Genomic DNA, 21,680 nt, shown 5'->3' on the forward strand with positions numbered 1-21,680 from the left:
TGTCAAAAGCTTTGCTAAAGTCAAGGAACAACACGTCCACTGCTTTCCCCTCATCCACAGAGCCAGTTATCTCGTCATAGAAGGCAATTAGATTAGTCAGACATAACTTGCCCGTGGTGAATCCATGCTGACTGTTCCTGATCACTTTCCTCTCCTCTAAGTGCTTCAGAATTGATTCCCTGGGCACCTGCTCCATGATTTTTCCAGGGACTGAGGTGAGGCTGACTGGCCTGTAGTTCCCAGGATCCTCCTCCTTCCCTTTTTTAAAGATGGGCACTACATTAGCCTTTTTCCAGTTGTCCGGGACCTCCCCCGATTGCCATGAGTTTTCAAAGATAATGGCCAATGGCTCTGCAATCACATCCCCCAACCCCTTTAGCACTCTCGGATGCAGCACATCCGGCCCCATGGACTTGTGCTCGTCCAGCTTTTCTAAATATTCCCGAACCACTTTTCTCCACAGAGGGTTGGTCACCTCCTCCCCATGCTGTGCTGTCCAGTGCAGCAGTCTGGGAGCTGCCCTTGTTCGTGAAGACAGAGGCAAAAAAAGCATTGAGTACATTAGCTTTTTCCACATCCTCTGTCACTAGGTTGCCTCCCTCGTTCAGTAAGGGGACCACACTTTCCTTGACTTTCTTCTTGTTGCTAACGTATCTGAAGAAACCCTTCTTGTTACTCTTAACATCTCTTGATAGCTGCAACTCCAGGTGTGATTTGGCCTTCCTGATTTCAATCCTGCATGCCCGAGCAGTATTTTTTTACTCTTCCCTCGTCATTTGTCCAATCTTCCACTTCTTGTAAGCTTCTTTTTTGTATTTAAGATCAGCAAGGATTTCATTGTTAAGCCAAGCTGGTCGCCCGACATATTTACTATTCTTTCTACACGTCAGAATGGTTTGTCCCTGCAACCTCAATAAGGATTCTTTAAAATACAGCCAGCTCTCCTCGACTCCTTTCCCCCTCATGTTATTCTCCCAGGGGATCCTGCCCATCAGTTCCCTGCAGGAGTCAAAGTCTGCTTTTCTGAAGTCCAGGGTCCATATTCTGCTACTCTCCTTTCTTCCCTGTGTCTTCCCCTACTAATTCTTCCAGGTTTGTGAGCAGCAGGTGAAGAAGAGCTCTGCTCCTAGCTGGTTCCTCCAGCACTTGCACCAGGAAATTGTCCCCTACACTTTCCAATAACTTCCTGGATTGTCTGTGCACAGCTGTATTGCTCTCCCAGCAGTTATCAGGGTGACTGAAGTCTCCCAAGAGAACCAGAGCCTGCGATCTAGTAACTTCCGTGAGTTGCCGGAAGAAAGCCTCGTCCACCTCATCCCCCGGTCCGGTGGTCTACAGCAGTACATACCACGACATCACCCTTGTTGCTCACACCTCTAAACTTAATCCAGAGACACTCAGGTATTTCTGCAGTTTCATACTTGAGCTCTGAGCAGTCATACTGCTCCCTTACATACAGTGCAACTCCCCCACCTTTTCTGCTCTGCCTATCCTTACTGAACAGTTTATGTCCATCCGGGACAGTACTCCAGTCATGTGAGTTATCGCACCAAGTCTCTGTTATTCCAATCACACCATAATTCCTTGACTGTGCCAGGACTTTCAGTTCTCCCTGCTTGCTTCCCAGGCATCTTGCATTTTTGTATAGGCACTTGAGATAACTCGCCGAACGTCCCTCTTTCTCAGTATGAGGCAGGAGCCCTGCCCTCTCGTGCGCTCCTGCTTGTGCTTCCTGCCGGTATCCCACGTCCCCACTTACTTCAGGGCTTTGTTCTCCTTCCCCCGGTGAACCTAGTTTAAAGCCCTCCTCACTAGGTTAGCCAGCCTGCTTGCAAAGATGCTCTTTCCTCTCTTCGTTAGGTGGAGCCCGTCTCTGCCTAGCACTCCTCCTTCTTGGAACACCATCCCATGGTGAAAGAATCCCAAGCCTTCTCTCTGACACCACCTGCGTAGCCATTCATTGACTTCCACGATTCGACGGTCTCTACCCAGGCCTTTTCCTTCCACGGGGAGGATGGACGAGAAGACCACTTGCGCCTCAAACGCCTTTATCCTTCTTCCCAGAGCCACATAGTCTGCAGTGATCAGCTCAAGTCTTGCTGACTTCAGATCTGCCACAATCTTCTGTTTGACTTTTGTTGCCAGTAATGGTATGATCTCAGTTTGAATTGTTTTTCAAAGGTAGTGGTGTGTGTACATTTCTTGGGTGGCGACTCTTCTTAGATGCTCCTGGAGTACAGCGTCAAACTTAGCCATCAGCTCCACAATTTTAAGGAAGTTTCCACTGTTTGGCACATACAGCTGATCTGAAGTGCCATGCGGTGCTAGGTTTTGGGCAGCAAGCACTCTCATAATGGCAATGAGCCTTTTCAGAATATTTTGCCAGTAAAGAGACTCTGATGCAATCTTCTCTTGATGCTGATCATCTATGGTGGCCTTTAATCTTAGTCTCATCTCAAGCTCTTTCCAGCTATGGAATGCTCTCTGGTGATTTGCTACCTTCTCATGGCATGCCAGATTTCTAGCCAGATTTTTCCAGTCCTTTGTTCCTGTAGAACCCAATGTGGCTGGAACATTAGACTGGAAGAGTTTGCAACAAAAACAGTATGCAGCATTCTGGGTTTTTGAGTACATAAGCCATGGCTTCTCCACTTTGTCACCATTAGGGATTTCATGCCAGTAATGTGTTGGATGGAAACTTCTATTTTCATTGTCTTTGGGGAACATGAAGTTTTTCACTTGCTGGGGCCCATGCAGTACAAAGAAGTCCCTCAGGCTACTGCTCAAGTGGGTCCACAGTCCTGGATCATCTAGACTTAAGGAACTAAACTCAACAGCAGCTGTTTCTTGTGCCTCCACCACATTCTTCTCTGATCTACACTTTTCTTCAGGAATGTGTATGGTTACATCCATTTGAGATGGAGATATGGATGCTGCAGCACCTGCATTCTGACTAACTGGATGATCAGGCATCTCCTCACCACTCACATCGTCACTGGGGCCACAAGGCTCACCGTGAACATTTGTATCTCAGGAGAGCTCCTTCCTGCTTAGATAGAAAAGCTTCCTTTGCTTGCTTTCTTTTTCTAAATGCTGCCTCAGCGGGGCGTTTTCTTTTTTCACTCATGACTGCTGATCTGTGCCAACTATAGTGGCTCTCAACACTCAGTTGAAGGGGACAAATAAGCAGGCTAGTAGCAGGGCCTGAGTGAGGGAAGATATCAGCTTCTTAAGGGCCTAACTGGCTCCTACTACTTCAGTTGACTGCCTGTTCTCCTCAAGTGAGTTCAGGGAAGCAGCAGGAAACAGAAAGCTCCCTGAGAGGCTGGTCTTAACCAGTCCAGGCTCCTGGGAATGATAGAGAGGTACATAAGAGGCTCCTCCTCCTCTCTCCCCCTGCAGCTCCTGCTGCTTTCTGTTATTCCCTCTCACCTTCTCTCCTGCCTGCCTGTTATGTCTCTTGTGCCCTCTTTCCTCCAGCACAGCACTCCACCCTCTCTGTGTATCTAGAGCAGAGAGAATACATATGCACCAGCAGCAGACACAATTTTGTACACTCTGGGTCCTAGACGTGCCCCCACACAGTCTGGCACCTGAGGCACCTGTCTCAGTTTGCCTCATGGTAAAGCCAACCCTGTCTGCAGGATATCAACTAACACATGTTGAGTCCTGGCATTTAAAGTGCCTCCCCTATTCTCTTTAAAAGGCCTTGTAACACCTTCAAAACATCAGGTTGGGGACCCAATGAGGAGACAACTTGTTTGGGGAGGAAGATAATAGAGCCATCACCAGCTGGAACCCTATCTGTGGAGGAGCGTCTTCTCCCTGTTTATACTCTGGAAATAGGGAGGGCTGCAGTGGTAAAAGAGAAGGTGCAGCTAGGGTGGCTGTATCTGTGTATGGGATGCCCTGGGGACATAAAGGTTTGTCCGCACAGTTGCAAGCTTCTCAGGATGGCCCAGGAACACCAGTATGACCATATGTTGATCTGGTAAGTTCTACATAGCCATGGTGTCAGAAACCAGGAGAACTGGGGTCAGTTTGAGTCCCAATGCCTGTCCCTGGAGCAGTCCCATGTCCTCCTGCAGGACACACACAACAGTGGACTGGAGGCTGGAGGAGAGGTGGTGTGTTGCTGATCCATCTCCTCTGACTGTATAGAAGTGGATCCAGAGGTGGTGTGCAGACGTGGATAATGCCATGGATACAATCCTGCTAATAGGAGCGAGGTGGAGACTCTGGCTCCTATAGAAGCTCTAGATCTCTCAGTGCCATGAACCCTGTCAGTGCTCGTTGCAGTTGTGAAGTGCCTGGACCACCTGGTGACAGAAACTGTCAGTCCAGAGAGTGCCAGTGTAAAAGTGATAGGTTGTGGTGCTCATGGTTTGCAGTGCTACCATTAAGTCCAAAGCAGTCAATGATGTAATTCAGGGGTGGACAAACTTTTTGGCCTGAGGGCCACATCGGGGTTCCAAAACTGTATGGAGGGCAGGCAGGGAAGGCTGTGCTTCCCCAAACAGCCTGGCCCCCGCCCCCTATCAACTCCCACTTCCTGCCCCCTGACTGTCCCCCTCAGAATCTCCAACCCATCCAACCCCCCCCCCTTATCCCCTGACCGCCCCCACCCAGGACTCCCCCATCCCTAACCACCCCCCCGCTCCCTGACTTCCATGCCCCCTATCCACGCCCCTGCCCCCTGAGACTCCCACACCTATCCACCTGCCCCCCCAGGATCCCTGCCTCTTATCCAACACCCACCGCCTCCACTCTCTGCCCCCTTACCATGCTGCTCAGAGCACCAGGACTGGCAGCCGCGCTGCCCGGCCGGAGCCAGCCACACCACTGCACAGTCTCGAGGCACTGGGGCAGGCCGGTGGCTCTTGCAGCTGCACTGCCCAGCAGGAGATCACAGCCCCGCCGCCCAGAGCACTGGTGGCACAGCAAGCTGAGGCCATGGGGGAGGGAGGACAGCAGGGGAGGGGCCGGGGGCTAGCCTCCCCGGCCAGGAGCTCAAGGGCCAGGCAGGACAGTCCCGCGGGCCATATGTGGCCCGCAGTTTGCACACCTCTGATATAACTGGTGCTAGATCTCTGACGGCTAGTCTCTGAGTCAGTGTCTTAAACTGAGTGACCTTCTTGGAAGCCTCATGGAGTTGAGAAGTCTTGATAGTTTGGTGCAGAGGAGGGTGATTCTTCTCAAGCAACCCCTGGTGGGAGATCTGCTCTTGGAGATCCCTGACTCTGGGATTTATCAGAATGCTTCTTCTCTCCCATGGAATGCTCATGTGCATATGAAAGTGAACCAGTGTTTGTGCTCTTTGGTGCTGGATCTCACAGAGAGACGTCTAGACAGCCTGATCCAAGGTGGGTCTCAGATTCATTCAGAAGATACCTGAAGTCTTGCCTCTCTGACCTCACATGTCCTTGAAATAAAAGATTTGTAAGTGGAACACTTCCTTGGGATGTATGACTCTTCAAGACAACACAGGCATTTCTAGTACTCCTCATTGATGGGCATGGTTCCTTCACATGAAGGGCAGTTCTTAGAGCCATTGTAGGTTTTTTTTGGTCAACGGGCAGAGAATCATCTATACTAATAAGAGACTAACTAGGAACAACTAACAATTACAATTCTGGATTGTGTGGGGCGGGGCGGGGTCTGTGTTACGGACTGCAAATGCTCTGTTTCATCAATGTCAGGAGGCGGCTGAGAGGAACTGATGGCACTTGACACACACTGCCCTTTCATGACCTTGCTGGAGAACCAAAGAAGCTTCAGGGTGCAGGCATGCTGTACACATAATGCTGGCCAAAAGTCCCAAGCGCTTGCAGTGGATGCATATCAGAAGTGGAATGTGCATATGGACAATCACTGGAAGGAGATGTAGGTTCTGATGCTTCCAAGGGATCTTACAGTAGGATATCATTCAAAACAGACAGACTAGGTCTTCATAACTGATGAAGGCCTAGGAATCATTTAGCATTTGCATAGAAACCAGTGTATTCTCTGTTCAAATTAATGACAACTTTGATTAGTTCAAAAAGAGTTGGCTAGCTTTAGTGTAAGAATTAAGGACAGCTAAACATTTTACATGCATATCTTAAATAAAGTTGAAGATCAGATATTCACATATTCAGACAAATTTATTTGCAATTCTATAATGACTTGGAACCCTGGTTTTCTGACTCCCAGTCCTCCTATTCAAAGAACAAGACCATGTTACCACTACAAAAACATACAATATGGCTTTGGTCAGAGATGGAATCACACTTCTAGGTAACAGAGGCAAATACGGTTTCACTGGGTTTCCTCTTCTCTTTTCATTTCAGGGGAGGGAAAAGATGGAGTAGTCTGAATTGGAGACAAGTGTGGGTAACTGGAACTAGCAGGTCCAAAACTCCTGGCAGAATGGTAGGTAAAGGCAGCACTAAGGCTTTGGCACTTTAGATTTATGGACTGCCATAACAAAAAGGTCTGATGCATGAGCTACCAGCCCTGGGGAGGTAAACCATGGCAGACTTCATCTGTCCAGAGGATATGTTTCCCCAAAACAAAAAGAAAACAACTGATGTGCATCAGACTGGAAAAATTCCTAGTCTTAGAGCATACCACTTAAATAATTTCTTCAGATCTGCAGCAATAAAGTGCAGAAACATGCTGAAGCAACTTAAAATTCAAGATTTACCTCAAAAGTATAGTGAACTCTCAAGACTACCTACACCAAAGCTATTTTAAAACTGTATACCAAAAATGCAGGTTTTTGTAGAACAAAGGGACCTGAAATTTTTTTTAATCACCGATAACCTTTAAATCAAGAAATACACTCTAGTTCAGCCACAAATTATTGGGATAGATGCAGGAACTACTGGGTGAACGTCTATGGTCTGCATTGCGCAAGAGGTCAGACTAGGCTGTTACGGTCCCTGCTAAACTAAAAAATACATGAATTCCATGGACACTGAAAACAATATTTGTTTCAGTCCGCTTTTGTAAGGAAGACTCAAGTTAATATTTGATCTAATTTTTCACACTATCTTTTTGCTGTCCAGAAGAAGACTGTAAGTTCTCCAACCAGCAGATTGCACCAAGTCCTACATACTTCATTAAATAACCAACATGTCAACAATATTACAGGACCGTGTCTTACCTGGGTATCATATTCTTCAGTTCTCTTTTCAGATTCATTGTATGCACCAAACTGTATTAGATTTAATAGAGAGAAGTAATCGTAATTGGTTTAGACAAATAAAACAGAAGGGGAAAAAATACACTACTTTGTTAGGGAAAAAAGTCAGTATTAGCAAAAAATTCAAAGGAAATGTCAATGATATTAGGTCTAATTGCAATCTAAAACAAGGAAGATGACAACTAGCAACAGGATTTTTTAAGTTGAAGAAAAAAAAAAAAAGGTGCAGTATAAAGCACTATCCCAAGGCAAGGAGTTTGCCCTGGAATTTCTTTGCTAAATACTACATGAACCATTACAAGACAACTCATTTTTCAATATCATTCTTGACAGAAGAAGGCTACAAAGGTTCAAGAGATCTGTTGAGCCCATGGGTATACTGCAGTTGGCTCAAGTTTCACTGATTAAAGCTCAGCTCGTAAAGATGAAAAACTTACTACTAACTTTCATTATACTATATAAAACTTAATGCAAATCTACAAATGCTTCAAAAGAGCACATAGCACTCAGCTACAACCCTCACTCTCTTCAACATGATGCAGACAGAAAATTGAGCCCTTCAGCCACTAACTGTACAACAGCCTATACAGAAACTGATTAAATCAAAGAAAAACTACATTTAAAGACCTAAATAATAAGCAATTGTACAAAAGTGTTCAGGCTAGCCTGGGCCCAGAGCGGGGGGGGCTTCCTCGACACTCGTGGTCTTCCACCCCCTCGAGTTACCTAGTGCCGCGCCCAGTGTCACCGATTATCCCTCTCCTGAGAGTGCCCGGAAAGATGGGCATGGCTGCGGGGTGGGCGGTTTATGGGTGGGGGGGTAGACACCCATGAATTATAGGACCCCTCCTGGATGACAGTAATGATGGTATCCACAGTGGCAACGGCTGGGGCTGGCGTCTCTCGCTCTTCCCTTCAATCAAAGGGTCAGACGGAGGGAACCGGACGGGGTCACCAAGCAGAGAACCCCGGACAGCGCCCACCCTCCTCGAAGGCGTCAAGGGAGTCAGTGGACGCCGCCCAGAGGAACTCCACCCGGATACGTGAATGTACTGAGGATCGGAAAAAGGCCCTACAATCGCAGGACGCTTCATGGGCCAACTTCCCCTCTCTGGTTTTATAAACGGCTGTTTTAGCCAAGGCTAGGAGGAGGTTGACCAGCAGGTCTCGCGATTTTGTGGGGCCACAGACGGGGAGTGTATAGATAAAAAGGTGAGGGGAGAAATGAAGCCAAAAGCGCAATAGAATATATGTGAGGAGCTGGAAAAGGGGCTGCAATCTGGCACCCTCTAAATATACGTGCGTCAGGGTTTCCCTCACATTACAAAAGGGGAAGTATCTGGGATGGGGGTAAACCGTGTCAGAAACACACCCGTGCTCACAGCTCCGTGAAGGAGCCGCCAACTGATGTCCGCGACGGGCCTCGGGACCAAGGTGGAATACAGGCAGGCCCACCGAGGTTGCTCACCCTCCAAGGGTGGCAGGAGGTCCCGCCACTTTGTATCGGGGCGGGACACCAGGGTGTGGGCGTGAAGGGTGTGAAGCGTGAGCGTGTATAAATAATTCCTTGGTGCGATTTGAAAACTGACCGGCTGCAGTTCATGCAGCCGGCTTGCAGTGAAAGGGTGAGGGGTTTGTTGGGATCTACGGGGAAGGGGCCCAATGGAAAGGTCTGGCGGGCCTGGGGTAGAGGATGGGTGGGGTGCGCCCTCACGCAAGGCTCGGTTGACATAAGCCCAAGCAGCGGGGGTCAAGGTGGCCCTCACCTCCTGAAGTACGCGCCAGGGGGGTACGAGGGCTGGAGAGCCCCATGCGCCGAGCGAGCGTCAGGGGATCCAGCCAGTACTCCGGTCGTAGTCCAGGAGGTCTCCGACCCTTGTGACTTCCGCCAGGACCAACCTCTGGCGCACCGAACGGCACTCCGCCACCTGCACACGGAGTTAGGGATTGTGTAGCAGGGGCTCCGTGAGGAGATCTGCTCCCACAGTGGCCGCCACGGACCTGGTCGTTAGAAACAGTTTCCAGGTCCGGAGGAGGTCCTGGTAGAAGACCGGCAGCCCAGAGAGGTCTCGTGGAAAACCTCTCGGACAAAGATAAAAGAGCTGCCGGTCGTATCGGAGCCCTTGGAAGCGGCGCAGGAAGGCGTGCGCCAATATGCTCCATGTCGAACTACCTGCACTATAAAGGAGCCACTGCAGGGCCTGGAGGCGGAAAACGCGGACCTGAGTGTACAGACACTTCAGGCCCTGCCCTCCTTCCTTCAGGAGTAAATGAAGAACTCCAACAGGGGCCCAGTGCATTCCTGACCAAAAGAACTCTAGAATCAATCTCCGGAAGTGGGTCAGGAAACCCAGGGCCGGGGCCAGGGTGTTGAGCCGGTACCAGAGCGTGGACAGGACTAGCTGGTTAAGCACCAGTGCTCTCCAACGGAGGGAAAGACATCGGAGTAGCCTCGTCCATTTCCGGATCCGCTCTATCACCCCGCCCTCTAAATTTTGCCAGTTCTCCGGCGGGGAAGGGTGCGTGGCGGAAAGGTAAACGCTGAGATAGAGCAGTGGACCCGCACTCCAACGGATGGTCTGAAGCGCGGGTGGGAGGGAGCTTACCTGCCTCCAGTCCCCCACCGCCAAGCCAGAGCTCTTGACCCAGTTGACTCGGGCGGAGGAGGCTGCCGAATAGATGGCCAGGCATGCCTCCACTCGCGCCAAGTCACCCGGGTCCTGGACCACGAGGAGTACGTCATTGGCGTACGCTGACAGGACCAGCTGCAGCTCCGGCTCCCGCAGCGCCAACCCTGTCATCCTCCTGCGGAGGAGACAGAGGAAAGGCTCGATCGCCAGAGCGTACAGCTGGCCCGAGAGGGGGCACCCCTGCCGCACTCCTCGCCCGAAGCTGACCGGTTCGGTCAGGGTCCAGTTGAGCCTAACCAAACACTCCGCGGAGGCATACAGCACCCGGAGAAAACTCACAAACTGAGGTCCAAATCAAACGCCTGGAGAGTGCTCAGGAGGTACCCATGGTCTACTCTATCGAACGCCTTCTCCTGATCAAGAGACAGGAGGGTGAACGACAGACCTTCTCTCCGCCCGAGTTCCAAAAGGTCTCGGACTAGAAATAGGTTGTCAAAAATGCTGCTACCCGGGACAGTATAGGTCTGGTCTGGGTGGATCACGTCCGCTATCACGGACCCTAGCCGCAGCGAGATTGCTTTCGCTAAGATTTTGTAATCCGTGCTAAGGAGTGAGACGGGACGCCAGTTTCGTAAATCGCGGAGGTCCCCCTTCTTCGGCAACAAGGCGAGCACCTCTCGCCTGCACGACAGAGGGAGGACCCCGCTCTGCAAGGACTCAGCCCAGACGGTGACTAGGTCTGGGCCGAGAATGTCCCAGAACGCGCGGTAAAACTCCACGGTCAGCCCGTCCATGCCCGGAGATTTATTGGTGGGCATGCGACAGAGGGCTTCCGAGAACTTGGCCAGGGTGAGAGGCAGCTCTAGCCGGTCTCGGTCACCCACGCTGACCGTGGGGAGTTCCTCCCAGAGCACCCCGCAAGCGCCAGGATCGGTCGGATCCGGGAAGAAAAGGCTTGTGTACAAGTCACGGGCCCTCCCACAAATCTGCTCCGGATCCATGAGGGGGGTGCCGTCTTCCGCAAGAAGGCAGGTGACGTGTTTCTTGGCCCCCCTCGTTTTCTCCAGGGCATAGAACAAGCGGGAGCCGTGGTCCATCTCCCGAAGGAGGCGGATGCGGGACCGAACGAAGGCACCTCAGCCCGGTGGTGCTCGAGGGCCCGGAGCTCCTCCCACTTCTCCTGGCACACTCCACAGAGGGACGGGTCCTTGGGGTTGGCGGCCAGGCGCCTCTCCATCTCTAAGACCTCCCGTTCCAACTGCTCTATCGCCGCATTTCTCTGTCGGCTGGTGCCCCGAGTGTAGTCACGGCAGAAGAGCTTGGCGCGCACCTTCCCTAGATCCCACCATCGCCGCACCGAGGGAAAGACACGCCACTGCTCTCGCCAGGCCAGCCAAAACTCCCGGAAAGACGTCACAAAGCTCTCGTCCTCCAACAGGCTGTTGTTAAAGTGGCAATAGGCCGGCCCCGGTCTCTCTGCATGGAGGGAGACCGTTATGGTGGCTAAATGATGGTCGGAGAACAGGGCCGGCCGAATAGTGGAGGAGTGGGCCTGTGAAAGATGGAAACGGGATAAGTAAATACAGTCCAACCAAGAGTGGTGTGACCGATGGGCCTCCACCCAGACAAAGGTGAACGTGGAAGTGTCATCTGGGTGATGGTCACGCCAGATGTCCACTAGGGAGTGATGTTCGACTATTCCTCGGAGAATGTTCGCGGCAGCTGGGCTCGGCTCGGCCCCTGAGCGGTCCCGTTCCTCGAGGGTGGTGTTAAAGTCCCCTCCCAGAACCAGGCACTCGTGCGAATCTAGGGTGCCAAGGAAGTCGGACACCCGCTCATAGAATGGTGGCCGCTTTGGGCTCGTTTGCGGGGCATAGATGTTAACAAGATTGACCACGAGCCCCTCCATATGGACTCGAAGGTGCAGCAGATGGCCCGGCACGGCCCCAGTGACCCCTAGCACCTCGGGCCGTAGGTTGGGGGAGAACAGGGTCACCACTCCAACTTGCCAAGTCGCGAAGTGGCTAAAGTATACCCCGTCCCCCCACTCCAGCCGCCACCTGTCCTCGGCGGCCGGGTCCGTATTGGTCTCCTGCAGGAAAACTACAGAGTACCCCCCTTCCCGAAGGTAAGAGAGCACCTGGGACCTGCAGAGAGCCATCCTACAGCCCCTGGTATTCAGGGTCACAATAATAAGAGGCGTCATGCGGAGGCCTGGGGTGGGTGGGGGTTTCTTGTTGGCGGGGGTGTTCAAGGCCCCCGGCGGGTTGCGCAGCAAGCTGTGACCCATCCCGTGGATGAGCAGATCGTGTCGGAAGCAGCGGGCTCGCTCGTAGGCCGCAGCACCGCGCCTTCCTTGCCCCCTGCCCTCCTTTATAAGGGCCCTTGTGGCCTGGAGGATTTGGTCAAAGTCCCCCCATAGCTGAAGAGCCAGCTGTACCCTATTGCGGGCGCCACGGGTGTGTTCTAGGAACTTCCATAGTGCATGCCGCAGCTCATGGGGGGATGGGGTTACAATTTCCGGGGTGTTCCCTGGTGGGACTCTTAATACAGTCTCGTGGTCCGCTAAGGCGGGTAAACAGGGTGCAGACCACCGACAGGGCGTCTGACAGGCTGGGGTTATTAAATTCATTTCACGCCTTGGGGTGGAGGGGGATGGCAGGGGAAAAATTGCCACTCCTAATGGGTCGCGGATAGAAAGTGCAAAGACTGCTCCCTGGGGGGAATCTGCGAAAGGCGGGAAGGAAATAACCCCAGGGGCGGCATTAGCATTGCAGGAGGAGGGGACTTGGGCAGGGACAGGGGTGGGGGCAGGGGTAAGGCTCTGGGGTTCAGGAGGCAAGCAGCTAAAGGAAAGTGCCTCCTGAGCAGAGTCAAGGGTTAAGGGGTAAGGGAGGGGGCTCCCAATAATGCTAGGCACTGGCTCCATGGTGGTCTTAGAGGCCATGGCATCAGGTGGTGGACCACCTTCTGCAGGGTGCTCGCCCGGAAAGGCAATTAGGGGGAGGGAGCATGGGGAAAGGGAGACTGGGGTAAGGCTGCCCAGCTTGAGGCCAGCCGGCAGTACATCATCCTCTCCCTGGGTGACCGGGGTCAAATCTAGGGCCTCAATCTCCGCATACACGGGGGAGAGGCCAGCTCCTGCTGCCCCGGGGGCCTCTCCTCTAGGGCCCGCCTCAACAGTCACCTCGGGCTCCGTGGGGGGTTCGGATGGTATCCAGGCAGAAGGGGCGTCCTCAGGAGTCTTGGAGGGGAGGGTCTCCCGTGGAGAGTGGATTCTGCCCTCCAATGTCAGTCTGTCTTCCCCTCCCGACACCAGCGGATGGATCTCACTCGTGGCCATGGCAGGAGGCTCGATATCAGTGCCTCCTTTCCTGGTCTTCCGGGGGGCTTCCGCGTCGGATGGATGCAGCGGAGCTCGAGCCTTCCGCTTGCCTCGCTTCCCCTGAACTAGGGTCCAGCCCTCCATAGCGTCATCTGGGGGTTGGTTAGCAGGGGTCGTGTCGGGGGGCGGAGGCGACGGTTCAGGGGTTCGGGGGGGTACCGGTGAGGCAGCATGAGAGGCGGGGGTTTCTCCTTGGGGCGGGCTCTCTCCTATACCCGGTAATATCCTTGCCACACCCTCCTCCATAGGCTCTGCTGGATTGGTAATCATAGAATCATAGAATATCAGGGTTGGAAGGGACCCCTGAAGGTCATCTAGTCCAACCCCCTGCTCGAAGCAGGACCAATTCCCAGTTAAATCATCCCAGCCAGGGCTTTGTCAAGCCTGACCTTAAAAACCTCTAAGGAAGGAGATTCTGCCACCTCCCTAGGTAACGCATTCCAGTGTTTCACCACCCTCTTAGTGAAAAAGCTTTTCCTAATATCCAATCTAAACCTCCCCCACTGCAACTTGAGACCATTACTCCTCGTTCTGTCATCTGCTACCATTGAGAACAGTCTAGAGCCATCCTCTTTGGAACCCCCTTTCAGGTAGTTGAAAGCAGCTATCAAATCCCCCCTCATTCTTCTCTTCTGCAGGCTAAACAATCCCAGCTCCCTCAGCCTCTCCTCATAAGTCATGTGTTCTAGACCCCTAATCATTTTTGTTGCCCTTCGCTGGACTCTCTCCAATTTATCCACATCCTTCTTGTAGTGTGGGGCCCAAAACTGGACACAGTACTCCAGATGAGGCCTCACCAATGTCGAATAGAGGGGAACGATCACGTCCCTTGATCTGCTCGCTATGCCCCTACTTATACATCCCAAAATGCCATTGGCCTTCTTGGCAACAAGGGCACACTGCTGACTCATATCCAGCTTCTCGTCCACTGTCACCCCTAGGTCCTTTTCCGCAGAACTGCTGCCTAGCCATTCGGTCCCTAGTCTGTAGCGGTGCATTGGATTCTTCCATCCTAAGTGCAGGACCCTGCACTTATCCTTATTGAACCTCATCAGATTTCTTTTGGCCCAATCCTCCAATTTGTCTAGGTCCTTCTGTATCCTATCCCTCCCCTCCAGCGTATCTACCACTCCTCCCAGTTTAGTGTCATCCGCAAATTTGCTGAGAGTGCAATCCACACCATCCTCCAGATCATTTATGAAGATATTGAACAAAACCGGCCCCAGGACTGACCCTTGGGGCACTCCACTTGATACCGGCTGCCAACTAGACATGGAGCCATTGATCACTACCCGTTGAGCCCGACAATCTAGCCAGCTTTCTACCCACCTTATAGTGCATTCATCCAGCCCATACTTCCTTAACTTGCTGACAAGAATACTGTGGGAGACCGTGTCAAAAGCTTTGCTAAAGTCAAGAAACAATACATCCACTGCTTTCCCTTCATCCACAGAACCAGTAATCTCATCATAAAAGGCGATTAGATTAGTCAGACATGACCTTCCCTTGGTGAATCCATGCTGGCTGTTCCTGATCACTTTCCTCTCATGCAAGTGCATCAGATTGATTCTTTGAGGACCTGCTCCATGATTTTTCCAGGGACTGAGGTGAGGCTGACTGGCCTGTAGTTCCCAGGATCCTCCTCCTTCCCTTTTTTAAAGATTGGCACTACATTAGCCTTTTTCCAGTCATCCGGGACTTCCCCGGTTCGCCACGAGTTTTCAAAGATAATGGCCAATGGCTCTGCAATCACAGCCGCCAATTCCTTCAGCACTCTCGGATGCAACTCATCCGGCCCCATGGACTTGTGCACGTCCAGCTTTTCTAAACAGTCCCGAACCACCTCTATCTCCACAGAGGGCTGGCCATCTCTTCCCCATTTTGTGATGCCCAGCGCAACAGTCTGGGAGCTGACCTTGTTAGTGAAAACAGAGGCAAAAAAAGCATTGAGTACATTAGCTTTTTCCACATCCTCTGTCACTAGGTTGCCTCCCTCATTCAGTAAGGGGCCCACACTTTCCTTGGCTTTCTTCTTGTTGCCAACATACCTGAAAAAACCCTTCTTGCTACTCTTGACATCTCTCGCTAGCTGCAGCTCCAGGTGCGATTTGGCCCTCCTGATTTCATTCCTACATGCCCGAGCGATATTTTTATACTCTTCCCTGGTCATATGTCCAACCTTCCACTTCTTGTAAGCTTCTTTTTTATGTTTAAGATCCGCTAGGATTTCACCATTAAGCCAAGCTGGTCGCCTGCCATATTTACTATTCTTTTGACTCATTGGGATGGTTTGTCCCTGTAACCTCAACAGGGATTCCTTGAAATACAGCCAGCTCTCCTGGACTCCTTTCCCCTTCAAGTTAGTCCTCCAGGGGATCCTGGCCATCCGTTCCCTGAGGGAGTCGAAGTCTGCTTTCCTGAAGTCCAGGGTCCGTATCCTGCTGCTTACCTTTCTTCCCTGCGTCAGGATCCTGAACTCAACCAACTCATGGTCACTGCCTCCCAGATTCCCATCCACTTTTGCTTCCCCCACTAATTCTACCCGGTTTGTGAGCAGCAGGTCAAGAAAAGCGCCCCCCCTAGTTGGCTCCTCTAGCTCTTGCGCCAGGAAATTGTCCCCTACGCTTTCCAAAAACTTCCTGGATTGTCTATGCACCGCAGTATTGCTCTCCCAGCAGATATCAGGAAAATTAAAGTCACCCATGAGAATCAGGGCATGCGATCTAGTCGCTTCCGTGAGCTGCCGGAAGAAAGCCTCATCTACCTCATCCCCCTGGTCCGGTGGTCTATAGCAGACTCCCACCACTACATCACTCTTGTTGCACGCACTTCTAAACTTAATCCAGAGACACTCAGGTTTTTCTACAGTTTCGTACCGGAGCTCTGAGCAGTCATACTGCTCCCTTACATACAGTGCTACTCCCCCACCTTTTCTGCCCTGCCTGTCCTTCCTGAACAGTTTATAACCATCCATGACAGTATTCCAGTCATGTGAGTTATCCCACCAAGTCTCTGTGATTCCAATCACATCATAGTTCCTTGACATCACCAGGACCTCCAGTTCTCCCTGCTTGTTTCCAAGGCTTTGTGCATTCGTATATAAGCACTTGAGATAACCTGTTGATCGCCCCTCATTCCCAGTATGAGGCAGGAGCCCTCCCCTCACAGACATTTCTGCCTGTGCTTCCTCCCGGTATCCCGCTTTCCCACTTACCTCAGGGCTTTGGTCTCCTTCCCCCGGTGAACCTAGTTTAAAGCCCTCCTCACTAGGTTAGCCAGCCTGCTGGCAAAGATGCTCTTCCCTCTCTTCGTAAGATGGAGCCCGTCTCTGCCCAGCACTCCTCCTTCATGGAACACGATCCCATGGTGAAAGAATCCAAATCCTTCTCTCCGACACCACCTGAGTAGCCATTCGTTGACTTCCACGATTCGACGGTCCCTACCCAGGCCTTTTCCTTCCACGGGGAGGATGGACGAGAACACCACTTGCGCCTCCAACTCCTTTATCCTTCTTCCCAGAGCCACGTAGTCCGCAGTGATCCGCTCAAGGTCATTCTTGGCAGTATCATTGGTGCCCACATGGAGAAGCAGGAAGGGGTAGCGATCTGAGGGCTTGATGAGTCTCGGCAGTCTCTCCGTCACATCGCAAATCTTAGCCCCCGGCAAGCAGCAGACTTCTCGGTTTTCCCGGTCAGGGCGGCAGATAGATGACTCAGTCCCCCGGAGGAGAGAGTCCCCGACCACCACCACCCGCCTTCTCCTCTTGGGAGTGGTGGTCGTGGAACCCCCAACCTCAGGACATCGCATCTCATGCCTTTCAACCAGCGGAGTCTCCTTCTGCTTTCTCGCCCCAGACATATCATCTGGTCCACTCTCTGCAACGGTACCTGCGGAGAGAACATGAAAGCGGTTAGTTACCTGTGTCTGTGTTACTGGAACCCGAACATTCCACTTACCTCTTCTGGAGGTCACTTGTTGCCAAGCTTCTTCACTGGCCTCTTGGCTCCTCTGTGCAACCTGCTCTATATCTTTAGAGCTTTGTGCCCCTAGAAGCCTATCCTGAGTTTTGTCCAGAAAATCCTTGCTCGCCCGGGCGTTGTAGGGAAGGTATCTCTTGGGCCCGGACGGGAGCAGCGATGGGTCGAGGAGGAGGAGGGTTGGTTTCAGGTGCCAGGCAGCCAGGGGTGTCGGCAGCGACGGGGCCAATGTCCCGCTGGGTCTCGGGGGTTTCGGGTGCCCCTCCCCCCCCGGATCAAAGGGCAGTCTCTGCGGACATGCCCCGCTGAGCGGCAGAGGTAGCACTGGGCCTCTCCGGTGGAGTAAAAGACCCGATAGCAGGCTCCCTGGTAGGGGACTAGGAAAGACCCCTCGAGCACCTCTCTGTCACGTGCCCCTGCCGGCGGTAGAAGCTGCACTTGCCGGCAGAACGAAAGGATGTGACGGAGGGTGGGGTCCTTGCAGCCCAACGGGAGAGGGCTGATGACAGAGACAAGTTTCCCCAGAGTGTAGAGAGCGGGTAACAGGGCAACATTGGGTAAGAAGGGAGGAACGGAGGTGAGGACGAGGCGAACGCCCAGGTCTTCTAGCGGCTCTAGGGGGACAAACACCCCCCCTACCGCCAGGCGCCTCTCCACCGCCTCCTGGGCGGCAGCCTCCCAAGCTAAGAAAAAAACGACCTTCCCATACATCTTGGAGGCTGCCACAATAGCCGTGGGTCCTACCACCTTCGCCAACGCCTGCACGTATGTCTCCACGTGAGGCGAGGCGGGCACCAGGAGGCAACGAACACCGTGCCTCCTGGTCAAGGCGGGGAAAGGGCCCCGGCCGCTGGTGATGGTAGCGGAGGCGGGGGGGGGCGAGATGACGAGGCGGCAGGCAGGGGGGAGCCCGTCACCGCCCGGGCATACGTCCTGGGGGCCGGGGGAGGGACAGTCGCAGAGCTGGTGGAGGGAAACGCAGGGAGGGGCGCCACGGTTGATGACGAGGCCACAGCGGTGGGGGCAGCCCCTGCCATGGAGGGCTTAGTGGTTTTAGCGGGGCCCTTTCCTTTCATCCCGCCCTGGCCCTTCCGGCCAGCTGGGGGGGGTTTCCTAGAATCTGGGGGGGCGGTGGGCACAGCAGCAGCAGTGATCACCCCGGTGCCTCCTGCTGCCGGTGCCCCAGCGTGGGGTGTGTGTGTGTGTGTGTGGCAAGTATCTTAACAATAGTGGTGGGGGGGGACCTTGGGGGTCGGGCGGGGAGGTGGTGGGGGAGGGACAACTGATTTTGTTAAAGGGGCCTCGCCCCTCTCGTTCCCCACCATTGTGAGCAGGGAGAGATGGGGAGACACCAGAAGGAGGAGGGAGGGGAAAGCAAAATAACCGCTCCTCCCCGCTGGGCTGCAGGCCCGGGCGGGGAATGCCGAGGGGGTTGGACTGGGGGTGGGGGGAACAAAATCGGGGTCCAGTAATAGGGGCAAGCTGTGGGATAAGCAATCCGTGGGTGGGGGGGGGGTGCAGACCCACACACGTTTGTCCAAAGAGTCTCGGTTGGTTGGCTGTTATGTCCGGTCCGCAAGGCAAAGTTCAAAGCGAACAGCTGGATCCGAAGGGAGATGGCAGGTTGCCAGCAGGGACGGATGGCGGGGGGGCCGTGACAGTTGTAGTAATGGTGGGGGGGTTAGGGACACCGATGGATCGGGGGGGGCTCCGCGCCACACCCCCTGTGCCACCACAAAAGCAAGTAACCACAGTCCAACTCCCCCCCACGAGAGTATAATTCAGAAAATTACTCAGTCTTACAGCCCCCTTCACGATGATTTATAGCTTCCCCGGATTATTTCTCCTGTCTTCTGAAATCTTCTTCTCCAGCTGTGTTGGCTGTGTTCCAAGGCTTCCGGCATGCTGAGAATGAAAGTCCGAGCTGCCAGCAAAACGGCTGGGTCTGGGGGTTTCCACTCCCCCCTCTGGACAGCAAAATCGGCAATCTTCCCCCCCCCTCCTCCGGGGGGCTTAGCTGAGGCAAATAGCTACCCCCGAAAGCAGGCGTGGGGGGAGCGGGTGCTGGCGGCAAGCTGAGGGCCGACCAGCACGTAGACGGCAAGAAGAAAAAAAACAAAGAATCAAAACAAAGCAAAAAAAAGTGTCTGGCCCGGTCCGGGGGGGACTAAGGCAGGTTCAAAAAGTAAGAAAAATCCAGGCCAGGGGGCTTTAGGAAAGAATAGAAAGCAGATAGCTGAGGAGCAAGCAAAGGACGTTCCGTTTCCCAACAGGGAAGGTTCCAGAACAATCAGGAACTTTCTGGAAATAATTAAGACAGGCTGATTAAAACACCTGCAGCCAAGACAGCTGCATTCCACAGGGCCCTGGGCTGGAACCAGGAGTAGAGGGCAGGCCCAAGTTCCCCCCAAACCTCCCAACTCCTGGTCAGACACAGGAGGAGTTGACCTGGACTGTGGGTTCATGAAAACGGCCAAACTGAGGGCTGCTGTGAATCTCTGAGGTGAGCAAATTCGCCAATAAGAGCAAGACCCACCGAGGTAGAGAAGGAACTTTGTCACAATACTTATGCGAGAAAGCGTTTTCCTCATATGCACATCTGAAAACCAAATATAGAAACAGACTTGATGCTGAACCAGACCTGAGACTTCATCTTTCTCCAGTGGTTCCGGACTTCCAAGAGCTACGCATAGCAAAGCAAGCTCATCCATCACACTGAGGAAATTTAAACTTAAATCCCTGGAAATATTCATTTTTAGGAGGCGGTTCACGAGATTTCACAATTACAAAATTACTAAAGGGGTTCGCGGGCTGCCAAAGTTTGGGAACCACTGAGTTAGTATGATCCAATTTCAGTCTGAGAATCGCTTGAGGGGTATCGGGGGGGAAGGCATACACAAGGACTGATCCCCAATTCAAATGGAAAGCATCAGTTAATGAGCCTTAGACGGAGACCCGCGTGAGAGCAAAATAGACTGCATTTGTTGTCTTTCACTGAAAATAAGTCCACTGTCAGAATGCCTCAGTCCTTGAAAATGGACCTCAGCACATCGCTCTTCAGAAATCGCTCATGATTCTGAGAGAAGTTCCTGCTGAGGTCACTGGCCAAGTGATTCTGAGCACCTGGGCAAGTAAGCAGGTGTGTAAATGAGGTTTTCCATGATGCACAATTGCCAAACCTTTATTGCTTGCTGACAAAGCTAGGGAGCGGGCTCCTCCTGGCTTGTTCACATAACACATTGAGGTTGCATTGTCAGTGGGCTCTGCTCTTCTGCTTATGACAACAGTCCTTACTCTCATGGTAGAAACCCAATGAAGGGTCCCTGACTTTACTGTTTCCCGCTTCTGTATCAGATCTTATGCTAAAAGGTGCACTCTTCTAGAACTCTGGCAGATGTACGGGGGCAGGGTCCAACTGGGACCTCATTGCTTTCTTCCTGAGTTGCTTCTTAAGCCAGAGTTCTTGTGCCTGCAGGATCCAGGTGGGACTTGGATCTCCCCAACTGACAGATACTGCACCTAGTGGAAGCATCACTGACTGAGAAGGATCAGGGACAGGAGACAATTTTTGAAGTCTGGTGTCCTAGGCATAATCTAAATCCTATACTAGGGAAGCTAAACGGTTCACTGAGACGGGGATTATACCTGTTACTAAGTATACTTTAAAATTGCTAACACTAAATACGCTACAGTAAAAATAACTATAAAACTGAAATATTTACAGATTTGAAGACAAAGACGACAGAAAGAAGGGCTCCAGATACTGGAAATTACAAACTAGGCCATGCAGTGGTAAAAAGGAACTGGATAGGCAGTTAGTCCATACCACCCCATTTACCCATGGTGTGTGAGGAGACCAAGGGTGCAGACATAGGCCAATTGACACTGCTTGCAAGAATTCTCTGGTCTCAGGCACATGAAGTGCATGCATACGCCATAGTGTTACACACACAGGGACTGGCACTTGAAGAACTCTGTTTTGCAGAAGATGTCTTAATCGTCTCAATTCAGTAGCAAATAACATTTCTATCCTCCAGCAGTAATAATGGAAGACTGATTTGTGGTCTTCTGCAGCTACTTCTGCAACTTTTTAATTGAATCATATTATACAAATGGATGAACACAGCACCATTTGTATACTTCTATACATTTTACATACATCTATACATCTTCATATTTTGTTGATTTGAATTTTATTTTAAAGTAAGCTGTTCACTAACCTCTGAAGGAGCAGAGAGCTCAATAGCTCTAGTCATTCTGAAAGAGCAAAGGTACTTACCTGGATTGTTGGCCTCATGCTTCTCCATTTAACTGTCATTTTCAGCGCTTTCTTCACTTTCCAGAGCTGTGGTTCAAGTTACAAAAATACAATGCTTATAGATCAAGAACAACTTATTAATCACGACTAAGGATATCAAAATCTAGTTCTTAGACTTGAAAAAGAGGTTACCTACCTCCTGGAGGTTCTTCGAGATGTGTGGTCCCAATCTGTACTCCATTGT

General features: G+C 52.1%; 1 protein-coding gene across 3 annotated transcripts in view; it reads right to left on the minus strand.

Annotated features, from left to right (window-relative positions):
• Positions 1 to 21,680, minus strand: part of CLPTM1L (CLPTM1 like) — a 127,793-nt gene that overhangs the window by 30,100 nt on the left and 76,013 nt on the right. Inside the window, exons 10-11 of one of the 3 annotated variants that reach the window (XM_077810835.1) lie at positions 21,458 to 21,523; positions 7,148 to 7,198 (exon numbers count right to left, since the gene is read on the minus strand). In XM_077810835.1, the coding sequence (XP_077666961.1) occupies positions 7,148 to 7,198; positions 21,458 to 21,523 (117 nt within the window). The remainder of the gene's footprint in view (positions 1 to 7,147; positions 7,199 to 21,457; positions 21,524 to 21,680) is intronic. The other 2 variants (XM_077810838.1, XM_077810836.1) reach the window with 2 other exon arrangements.

This window comes from Eretmochelys imbricata, chromosome 2 (assembly GCF_965152235.1).
Source record: "Eretmochelys imbricata isolate rEreImb1 chromosome 2, rEreImb1.hap1, whole genome shotgun sequence".
Taxonomy (NCBI): domain Eukaryota; kingdom Metazoa; phylum Chordata; order Testudines; family Cheloniidae; genus Eretmochelys; species Eretmochelys imbricata.